This window comes from Diadema antillarum, unplaced genomic scaffold, assembly GCF_040938485.1.
Source record: "Diadema antillarum isolate AM-2024a unplaced genomic scaffold, OU_Dant_1.0 seq00001233_RagTag, whole genome shotgun sequence".
Taxonomy (NCBI): Eukaryota; Metazoa; Echinodermata; class Echinoidea; order Diadematoida; family Diadematidae; genus Diadema; species Diadema antillarum.
The window spans coordinates 37,953-50,095 of NW_027272021.1; the positions used below are offsets into that span (position 1 = coordinate 37,953).

At 41.2% G+C, this 12,143-nt stretch overlaps 1 protein-coding gene across 1 annotated transcript in view; it reads right to left on the minus strand.

Annotated features, from left to right (window-relative positions):
- The window catches only part of LOC139745068 (97 kDa heat shock protein-like), a 38,089-nt gene extending 36,629 nt beyond the window's left edge, over window positions 1-1,460 (minus strand). The window contains exon 1 of the mRNA XM_071655482.1: window positions 1,306-1,460. Coding sequence (XP_071511583.1) covers window positions 1,306-1,412 — 107 coding nt within the window. The 5' untranslated portion in view covers window positions 1,413-1,460. The remainder of the gene's footprint in view (window positions 1-1,305) is intronic.
- Between the last annotated feature and the right edge of the window lie 10,683 nt (window positions 1,461-12,143).

Here is a 12,143-nt window from a genome sequence, read left to right on the forward strand (position 1 = left end):
GCCTTATCCGCGCGCCCTTTGGGAAAGTAGCGCCGATTCTGCACTTTTGACGGTAAAATTTGTGATTTTGGATGGATTTTTGGAGGGGGCCAAGGGAGTTTCCTGTTGTGAATGAGTGTGCAAGTACGTGAATTGACGCGATTTGAATGTGTTGTGACAGTTGAACTTACTGGCTGGTGACTAGTGATAAGTGACGAATACTGATGGCTGACTGAATACTGGTGCTCTTACCTATTGTTAGTGTTTATTTCATCCTCTGTGCCAAGCATGGAATTCAGACTCGGTGCCATACGGCCACCAAAAATTAAGCATCATGTGATACAATCCACTCTCGAGCTCTCCTTTAATACTAAGTAGACCGCCTCGATCTATACGATTTTACCACATTGCTTGCTACTTTGGTTGTATCACTTGTAATATGGGCATGTGGTTGTATCACGGAGGTGAAATCCACCTCCCTGGTTGTATCCAGCAACTTGGGCGTGGCTAAAAAGTACAACCACATTCATTGACCGAGCTCGAGAAAGATCTGGTGCATCTAGCATCTGGGGGCCTCGTTTCATAAAAAGTTGATATGATAGTATTAAACCGCAGCAGCGACCCCAACACATACCTTGTTACAGCGCCCAGCGCCAGGGTTAATATAGCAACTCTTGCTGGGAATGCAAATGTCATGGTTAACAGCAAGAGTCCAGCTTTCTATTGGCTATTGCTATTGGAAGTTGTCATTCCAGCAAGAGTTGCTATCCAAACAAACATCTTTTATGAAATGAGGCCCAGTTTTTTTTAATTTTTTTATAGGTATGATTCTTTATTCTTTATTTATTGTTTTTTTATGGGGCGAATGGGGATATGTTCTGCAAAGGACTGCGTCTGGCTTCACACAATCCCCTTGTCTATGGAGCTGGAGGCTTCACACAATCCGAGGAGAGCCGATAAAGTCCAAAAATGATAATAAGACTCCTCTGGACAGACGGATTTTCTGTCTAACAACCACATCACGCGTGCGGCTGGATGGTAAAGACACACAACATGCGTGTGGTTGAATTTAGATCTAGCCTATACACTTGAACTGCACTAGGATCTAGAGTTCTCTCTAGTATTAATACACCGCCGTCGGCCCTCATGCCCTCCCTTCATCCAAATCGTGGGGCGGGCACAGCTGAAGCCTGAAACTCACATGAATTTGAATAAACATGATAAATAGACGGTCTATAATATAAAAAATGGTTCACCTTCAACGTAGATTCTTAATAAACTTAAAGGGATATTTTAAATCTGCAGTGTGCCGACAATTACACTTACGGGGTCAGTCTGTCGCTGTACTCGTTAGCAATGGTTTCGATGCCTCCTCCCCTCGCCACGGCAATGTACGAGGACAGGTTCCCGACGTCGAACCCTACCACGGACATTTTTCAATCGCTCGATTCTTTGTGGATTTATCCCAATAATATTCGAAATGTTAGTATCTGCTCTGTCTCGAACGCTTCTATGGAAGTTTCTTCACACGATTTCACACGAAAACGCAGTTATGTTCCTCATAACGCACCCTTGAGATACGACAAGTGGTCTAATCAACGCTTTATTCATTGATAAAGACCCTTTCGCCGGCTCGCTGAGAAACTCGCCACATAGCTTGTTGTACGTACGTACGTGCACATGCTCACACCACGACGGAGCAGCACACTGTAGTTTCAAGCTAACAAGTTCGTGGTGTGGAATGGCGTGAACGCAGCGCGGCGTGTTCTGTGCGTATTTGCATGATGATCGAGAAGATTCGCGGATCGCTCGACTGTTCGTGTCGCACGTGGGCAGGCTAGCTCTCGAAGTGTTGATTCCTATGCGACGTCAATGACTAAACAGGACAAATAACTACAAGTGATGGTAGCTAACAGCGAATCTCAATGCAAAGTTTTGCTGTTCCAGAACTACATATTATAGTCAGGTCGCTTAATGTCAAAATTTGGGCTTACCGTTACAGAGCGGGATAAAAGCACCAAATTTGGAGAGGTGATCCCCTAGGACCTACTCATTGATATTAGAGTAGGAGCCCTCTGGAATTTTTCGATTTTTAGGGTGAAAATGCTGAATTTTGATATTTCTTTATAATATGTTATACATACTGTATTGCGTAATAGTCAGGTCGCTTAGTGAAATTACCATTACACGGCAGATAAAAGCATCATTTTTTTTTTTCACACGGATTCCTTTAGGACTATTAAACAATATTAGAGTAGGAGCCCTGCGGATTTTTTTAATAGAAAAACACTAAAAAGATCAAATTTCAAAATGGCCGACACTTACTTGGCAAAACCCTCACTTTTCATGTCAAATATGGGGGATACGATGACAATATATTTCATTTGTTTTGTTTTTTGTTTTTTTTTGGTTTGCTTTAGAACCTTGGCTTGAACATTGCGTTAGGAGCATTATATTCTTGCGTAATGTAAAGTCTCTGAACTATTGGGGGAGAGGTATAAGGGCAAAAGGGGCGGGACCCCCCCCCCCTTCTCCCCTCTTCCTTAAAAAAAAATGGTTGTTCGCTTGTTCTGTTGCGTGTATTTTTTTTCTCGTTTTGCTCTATACACGGGGGATAAAAACATGAATTTTGGCGCACGGATTTCTTGAGGACTAGGAAACAATATTAGACTAACCACACACACACACACACACCGGCAAACACAAGATCAAATTTGAAAATGGCCGACACTTATGGCAAACCCCTTACTTTTCATGTGATATTATACTTATAGATAGGTGATACGATGACAATAGTATATATCTTTATTTTTTGACCTAATAAAAAATATTAGTGAGTGATGATGATGTGCGGTAGGCTCTACATTTTATTTTATTCCCAAGGAAATGAGTGATAAGTTTCATTCAAGTTTTTTTTTCATATTATATTATATATCATATAGTAAGCAAATAATCAATGTTGGTGAAGGTGATGGGACAAACCAGAGCGGGTTGCAACTCGCTCTGGGACAAACTATCACTTCCGAGGCGATCTGGATGTATCATATAGCTATCTTTCCGAAGCGCAGCTGAGGAAAGATAGCGTACACAGTCAGATAGCCGAGGAAGTGATAGTTTGTCTCATTGCCTGAACCTAAAAGTTGATTATTTGCTTTATATTCCACATCTAGGGTCCTAGAAATTCCCATTTTATTCCACATCTGAAACCGTTTTAGCTGTCTTTAGGTATCCTTAGGCAAAGAGGTTCTAATGTAACCTTTTTGGGCTTAGGCTACGCGTGCGCGTTGATGACAAAACAATGAATTTGCTGCGCGCACCGCGCGGCACCGAAGTGAAAGTGCATTGCACTGTGCACTATCAAGTGACCTAGATCACATGATACTAGTAGTCTACAGTGCAACGCACTTTTATTTCGCGCGTACTCATCTTCCGTTAGGACTGTGTGGAGTGTGTGGAGATCAGCGAAACAAAAGGGACTATCAACATAGAGTGTAACGAACTTTTCTTCTCAGGTGATGTGATGGGCAAAACTACGCTTCATCACGTGATCAGCTCTGGACCAATCCTATTGCAACATTCTTAGTATGTGGAATATAATATACGTTATCAATTGTTATCTTTTTGTTCTTGGTGCCCCACGCCTTTATTCAAACACTATTTAAGTATCGCGATTGTCATTTGCGCACTTTATTGCACTTTGCCTTTTCCTGCTGTGAATAAAATTGATGTCAATTAGTGTAGCAAAAAATTAGGATGCTGAAAACTGCTTATCCAATTGTGGCGAGCCAATGGAATAAAATGGAGTCAAAAGGGGCCTGAGCTTTGCCTTTCGATCTTAGTGTAACAGAATCTTCACTCTTTGAAACATCCGGGTCAGAACTGACCCGGAAAGGGTCCGTTGGGGGTCACACCCCGTTCTGGGTCAGAAATGACAAGGAATTGGGTCAGACATGACCCCATTCAGAGTCATGAATTGGGTCAGGGTGACCCAATTTCGGGTCTCCATGACCAAGTAATTCCAAGTCATTTTTGACACGGAACTGGGTGTGACCCCAACGGACCCGGTTCTGGGTCAGTTCTGACCCGGATTTTTTTTTAGAGTGTTCGTCAGAGGCAAAATGACAAACAGATAGGGATAGCAACCACAAATAAGGACTAGACACAACAAGAACATTTAGAGGAGGGCTACACAGAACAAAGAAACCCCCCTCCCCCCCCCCCCCCCCCCAAAAAAAAAAAAAAATAAGGGGAGGGTTGGAGGTCACGGGCAAGGAGCCCAAAGCGTAAAGTGAGGGGGATTAAAGGAGGGTGGACAGACAAAAGGCAGAGGAGGGCCAGTGACGATCCCGCGAGGACCATGGGGGGGGGGGGGAGGGAAGCAACCTTTGAAGGATAGAAGGATGAATAGGGAGGCAACATCAAACAAGATGATAAAAGTATTATGGATAAAGAAAGGAAAAGAGTGAAATAGCAACAGCAAGTGTGTGTGTGTGTGTGTGTGTGTGTGTGTGGTTTTTTTTTAATCTTTTTTTTTGGGGGGGGGGGGGTTGGCTGAGCAATTACGCAGCGAGCCCTAAGCTGGTTTGCCTTTGGCAAGGTCTCGTGGCTGAAAAGGAGACTAACAGCGAGAGAACGGGTGAATGCGAGACTGAGCGGCGCACTCGGTCTCGCGTTCACCCGTTTCTCGCAGTGCTCGGTGTGGCGAGTTAGTCTCAATCTTCAGCCACGAGGCCTTGTCAAAAGGCTATAAGCTGGCGTACCAAGAACAGGCAATGAAATGAAAGTAAGAGTCAACCAACAAATGCAAGTTATCAAACATATCAAAGTGTATAAAATAATGATAATGACAATACAGATGATGCTGACAATAGCACTGGTAAAGATAATAATAATAATAATAGTTATGAAAGAAGGGCACAAAAACCAAAGGGAGAGAGATTTGCATATAATGCATGCATGTATGCTCACAGGTCAACCGCTCGCTCCTTTGAATTTTCACTCAATTTTGACTGGATATGTACAGTGTATTTCCATTTCCCTTGTTTGGGAATTACATGTATTCTTCTTCTCTGTCCCCTGCCTACCATGGCCAATTATCTATCTCTTGTTTCACTAACAGAGGAAAACCAAACTCAAGGCCCTCAGATTCTGATTATCGGGCTGGATAATTCCAGATTCTACTCCCTCAACAGCATGATACCCACAGGCCTCCAACTCCACTGGACTCAGGACCTGCTCTTGGAACACTCTCGCCTGATAAACGGTGGAACCAGACTCTTCATGGAGCTTCCATTCCATCCGTTTGATTAACATTCTCTCTGAACAGTGTGCCGCCTCTCTCAATTCCTTTTCAGCTGACATCGACATCGGCAGACTGGAGTGTGAACTCCGCTCTTGCTGCACTAACACCCAGTGGCTCAAATACAATGATGAAATTGAATCTTGTCCCTCAAACATGACTGTGTCTGACCTCACTGCACGAAGGAACAAGAAAATAGGCAATTTCACGAATTAATGACAACGGTCTACAACAGATTCAGAGGACACACCATATCCACTGATGTATCCCCCCAGTTCTGTCGTTTTAACACCTTTCTTCTGCCCCCTCTCTCAAGCAGAAACGTCTCTTCTCTGATCTAGGCCACAAGGTTTGCACCACCCCACCTAAGGTGATAGATAGCATTCAGCCAAGACCTCTCTACTTTCTACAGTAGGTTACGCCTCAAAGAGTTCTTTCTCGATGAACCCCCTTCTGCTCCTGAGCCCTTAAAAAAAAAAACAAGTAATGGATTCCCCCAAGAATAGAGTTCCCTCCCTGAAAACTTACATCCAAGCTGTCTCATCTCAATTCCGCTCCGCAGATACCCTCGACAGTGCATCACCATGCCAATCTCCCTAAAGAAGAACGACAGGCTCTCTCATCTCTCAAAAGCAAGTCTGACATCATCATTCAGCCTGCAGACAAAAAAAAAAAAAAATGATCAGCTGTTGAAGTAATGAACCGCCAGCAGTACATCGATGAAGCCATGAAACATCTCCACAATCCATCCCACTACACACACTCCTTGACTCTGATCCCACCGATGATTTCTCCCAAAAGATCCAGTCGACACTTGACGACATAAAGGAACATGAACACTTCACCAAGAAGGCTCACAAATTTCTTTCCCCTATTAATGCCAAACCTGCCCGATCCTATCTCCTCCCCAAGATCCACAAACCTGGTAACCCTGGTCGTCTCATCCTCTCTGGAAATGAGTTTCCAACAGAGAACATTTTTTCTCTCTTTGTTGATCATTACATTGAAACCCTTATCTCACTTGCACCCTCCTACATCCATGACACACCAGACTTTTTCAGGAAACTCGATGACATCAAGGACCAGATACCCGAGACTGCGATCATCATCGGTACTTTCGACATCTCATCTCTTTACACCAGTATTCCCCATGATGAATGTATCCTAGACTCATGTGAGGCTTAGGCTCGTAGCGGCCATTACAACCCCCCCCCCCCCCCCATTTGACATCAAATCCCTCCATGTCTCATGTACTGACGAAAAACAACTTCACATTCATGCAATCACAGGTATCTAGCACAGCAATGGGTACCAGGATGGCTAACTCCTTCGCCTGTCTCTTCATGACCAAGCTGGAGCAGCAGATGTTAGATTCAGCACCCTGTCGTCCATAGATTTGGTGGCGCTACATCTATGACATTTTCAGATGATCTGGACCAGGGAGGAAGAAAGCCTCCATGTTTTCAGTGACCACATCAAATCTTTCGACAGAACCATCAAATTCACTTCTGATTTTCCCCAAGAGGAGACCAACTTCCTTGATTTAACCGTAGGAAGGAATCTAACCTGACCACGTCACCACCACTCTCTAAAATAAGCCCACAGAAATCCATCAGTATATACAATCAGCCAGCTGCCACCCCGCCGCTGCAAAACCAGTGTCGCTTACAGTCAAGCCCGGACTTCGCCGAAACTGCTCTGAGGATCCTGATTTTTCTTACCATGCCAGGAACCTGAAAAGACATCTCGCAGCCAGGGGCTATAGTCTGGGTGCCAGAGGCTGAACCTTGTTTTACCGTCCACCCAATGTTTTCTGATGGTTTTACCCTATTTTGGGGGTGCTGAATCCGAATCTGGATGATGCAACTCTTGCATCCTTGAGGGTTTTGAGATATTCAAGATGGCCGCCAAAATGGCCGCCAAAACCGGAAATTCCCACGTATTTCCTTCTAAATGGTGAGATATTGAAAACAATTGATGGTTTTACCCTATTTTGGGGGTGCTGAATCCAAATCTGGATGATGCAACTCTTGCATCCTTGAGGATTTTGAGATATTCAAGATGGCCGCCAGAATGGCCGCCAAACCGAAAATTCCCAAGTATTTCCTTCTAAATAGTGGGATTTTGAAAATAATTTATAATTCTACCCTATTTGGCAGGTGCTGAATCCGAATCTGGATGATGCAACTTATGCATCCATAAAGTTTTTGAGATATTCAAGATGGCCGCCAAAATGGCCGCCAATTAAAACCGGAAATTCCCATGTATTTCCTTCTAAATGGTGTGAAATTGAAAACAATTGATGGGTTTTACCCTATTGCGAGGGTGCTGAATCCGAATCTGGATGATGCAACTCTTGCATCCTTGAGGATTTTGTGATATTCAAGATGGCCGCCAAAATGGCCGCCAAAACCGAAAATTCCCACGTATTTCCTTCTAAATGGTGTGAAATTGAAAATAATTGATGATTCTACCCAATTGGAAGGTGCTGAATCCGAATCTGGATGATGCAACTCTTGCATCCATGAAGTTTTTGAGATATTCAAGATGGCCGCCAAAATGGCCGCCGATTAAAACCGGAAATTCCCACATGATGTATTTCCTTCTAAATGGTGAGAAATTGAAAACAATTGATGGTTTTACCCTATTTCTAGGGTGCTGAATCAGAATCTGGATGATGCAACTCCTGCATTGTTGAAGATTTTGAGATATTCAATATGGCCGTTAAAATGACCGCCCAAAACGGAAGTTCCCATGTATTTCCTTCTGAACGGTGACAATTTGAAAGGAATTGGTGGTTTTTATCTTATTTTGAGCGTGCTGAATCCGAAGCTCAGGATACAACTCTTGCATCCTTAAGGGTTTTGAGATGATAAAGATGGTCGTCAAAAATGACCGCCAACAACGGAAATTCATATGTAGACCCCCTATTTCCTTCTAAATGGTGTAAAATATAAAAAAGTTAATGGTTTTACACTATTTTGCGTTTGCTGAATTTGAGGCTCCAGGATACAGCTCTTGCTTCCTTGAGGGTTTTGAGATAATAAAGATGGCCGCCAGAATGGCCCCTAAATGGCCGTCAAAAACGAAAATTTCATGTAAGCCCTATATTACCTTCTAAATGGTGTAAAATTGAAAACAATTGGCGGTTTTACTCTATTTCGAGGGTGCTGAATCCGAACCTGGTTGATGTAACTTTCGCGTTCTTTTTTTTAGGGTTTTTAGATGTCCAAGATGACCGCCAAAATAACTGTCAAAATTGGAAAATTTTAGACCCTATTCAGCACCCTCGAAACTTGGTTGTTGAAATTCGTCCATTCTTTAGGGTTTTTAGACGTCCAAGATGACAGCCAAAATAAGTGGCAGAAATTCCAATGTTAATATATTTTTTCTTAATGGTGAAAATTTTAAAATAAATTGATGGTCTTACCCTATTTCGAGGGTGCTGAAGGTCTTTGAAGGTTTTGGGACATCTATAAATGTCCTGTATGAACGGAAACTCCTTAACATTTTCTTATACTTATATGGTGAAGTATTGTGCTCTAACGTAAAGCGGGGGATTAAACCCATGCAGGGTGAAAAGCAATAATTCGTATTCTTACATTCAACGCAGTTGAGCGAATTTGTCAAATTAGCCAAAAGTTATTGGCATCCAGAATGACTGTCACAATGGTATTGTAATATACTGAGATATTCCAATATATCTCAAACGGAACTTTAACACATACTGGAAAAAAGAAGTGATATTGACATCATACTGAAACGTACAAACACAAAGATACGACTGAAAATGTTAATGTACGTTTCAGTATGATGGCAATATCACTTTTTTTTCCAGTACTAACTAACGAACACACAAACCAACGGTAACGTCCATCTTTTCGTCACATCAATCCCGACGACCATCCAGCTGCAGGCCCGTAACTACGATGATAATGATGATGATGATGGTGATGATGATTGTTATTACCTCCGCCAAGGGAGGAGGTTATGTTTTCGTTACCGTTGTTTTGTGTGTTCGTTAGTTAGTACTGGAAAAAAGAAGTGATATTGACATCATACTGAAACGTACAAACACAAAGATACGACTGAAAATTTCTTCATGCATAATTGTTATAAGATAACGCTTGTGGTCGCCAATGATATGGCTCCACGATTTGAAGTTAATCCTTTTCGGCTATCAATAGAGTAAAATTAAATTATGGCATGCTGGTATTTGGTGTTGAAACTTGTCTTGTATTCTGACGAGTCTCGCCTCGTATTCTTATGAAACTGTTGCATATTCTGATTACGTCATTGGAAATGGTTACATCCATGACCACTATAGTAGATATCAATAAGGGTAGTTTCAAAAGCACTCTGCGCGATTATGATATTCGTAAGTACTGGATTATCAACTATTCAACACGCACGTTGATCACTATAGGTACGTCCACGATTGCTCTTCTTCTCGCACTGTGTGTATATATATACACATATATACATATATGTTACATCATATTGCCGAAAAAGATTGAAGCATAACTATAAAAAATGTCCCACTCGTGTCTTCAACAATGTCATCAAGACCACCAATATAAAGCAATTAACCAATTTGAGTGTTCATGGATGAAGAGATTTAAACTGCTCATGGATTAAGACAGGTAATGTTGGGTAATTTCAGTAAACTTCTCTACATCACTATCACAATATGATTTAGGTGAACATGTCTTGTCCATTGATTGTTAGTGTTCAAAACTTATCCATTATATGAAGAGGAAATGATGTAATCTTGCAATCATTCAACCGCATCTGTAGTCTTGAAGGGTTCATTGCTGGCACACGTCTTGTATCGTACCAACTCAAAGATATCCGGTATAGCTGGTTTCACTGTATATACAGCAAGTTCAAACTGTGCCGTTGACGAAAACCTGAAATCTTTCAGTCAAAAAAAAAATAGGGTAAAACCATCAAAGTTATCAATTTCTCACCATTTATAAGAAGGAAATACATAAGAGTTTAAGTTTTGGCGGCCATTTTGGCGGCCATCTTGGCTATCTCGAGGTGCATCATCCAGATTCGGATTCAGCACCCTCGAAATAGGGTAAAACCATCAATTGTTTTCTATTTCTCACCATTTAAAAGCTAATACATAGAAATTTCCGGTTTTAATTGGCGGCCATTTTGGCGGCCATCTTGAATATCTCAATACCCTCAAGGATGCAAAGTTTGCATCATTCAGATTCGGATTCAGCACCCTGGAAATAGGGTAGAACCATCTATTGTTTTCAATCTTTGTCACCATTTAGAAGGAAATACATGGGAATTTCCGGTTTTAATTGGCGGCCATTTTGGCGGCCATCTTGAATATCTCAAAAAACATCATGGATGCATAAGTTGCATCATCCAGATTCGGATTCAGCACCTTCCAAATAGGGTATAGGATCATCAGTTATTTTCAATTTCACACCATTCAGAAGGTAATACGTGGGAATTTTCGGTTTTGGGGGCCATTCTGGCGGCCATCTTGAATATCTCAAAATCCTCAAGGATGCAAGAGTTGCATCATCCAGATTCGGATTGACATCCTCGAAATAGGGTAAAACCATCAATTGTTTTCAATTTATCACCATTTAGAAGGATAATAAGTGAGAATTTCCAGTTCGGGCCGCCATTTTGGCGGCCATCTTGAATATCTCAAAACCCTCAAGGATGCAAGAGTTGCATCATCCAGATTCGGATTCAGCACCCCCGAAATAGGGTAAAACCATCAAAAAACATTGGGTGGACGATAAAACAAGGTTAGGCCCAAAAAGTGGCTTTGGCACCCAGACTACTACGGTACCAGGAGAGTTGAATTGAATTGAATAACTGAAACTGCACCGGTCTTACACTCGAGACACAGTAAACAGTTCCAGCATATTTATTTTCATATATCACATGAGATATACATTTCATCGAAATACACTAAAAAGAATACAAACCAAGCAAGATACAAAATATGTTATAAATCGGGTCATGGACAGAAAGCGTGTCAGCGTATATAATGTACATAAGACAATTCTCTATAACTTGTGAAATATGATGGAACCGCAAAAGCAAAGCTTGTAAACGCAGGTTCCAAGAAAATATACCAATGTAAATTTGATATGCATTCAATGGAGATAGGACACAAAGTAATAATGACGAAACTATATAAAAACTAAATTATCAAGGTACAAAGGAAAAAGAAAATAAAAGAGATGAAAAAGAAAAGGAAAAAAAAAAAACAACCCAAGAACCTAAGGAATAACAACAGGGTAAAAAAGTTAATATAGCATATAGATACACAAGTATATACACACACATATCTAGAATCAAATTCATAACGAGTTCAATATGTTACTACAATAGTACGGATGCAGTGATTATATAATGGGAGCATAAACCAGAAGCAAACAATCATAAACTGCAGGTTGATTCATCATACATTGAATAAGGATACTGCAGATAACATATCAAAGAAAAATTCTAATCAGACAGGTTATATTCATTTATTAACTTTGATTTCGATTTTTGTTTGAATATAAACATACTAGAGCAATTGATTAAGTCGGTGGGAAGATCATTCCAGAATTTAGGTCCGGTAAAAACAATTGTTTTTTGAGCAAGGAGAGTACGAGTACGTGGAAGGTGAAATGAATCTCTTTGTCTTGTTGGGTAAGCATGGACGGCATAGTTTTTCTGAAACATGTGGGTAAATACGTCAGGCAAGCCGTTGGCTGATAACTGAAACATAAATGTGCCTAAGTTATATAAAAACAAGTCAGCAACCTTAAGGAGTCTGTTTTCAAAGAAAAAATGATTCGTGTGACAATAAAAATCGGCTAGATTAACTGAACGAATA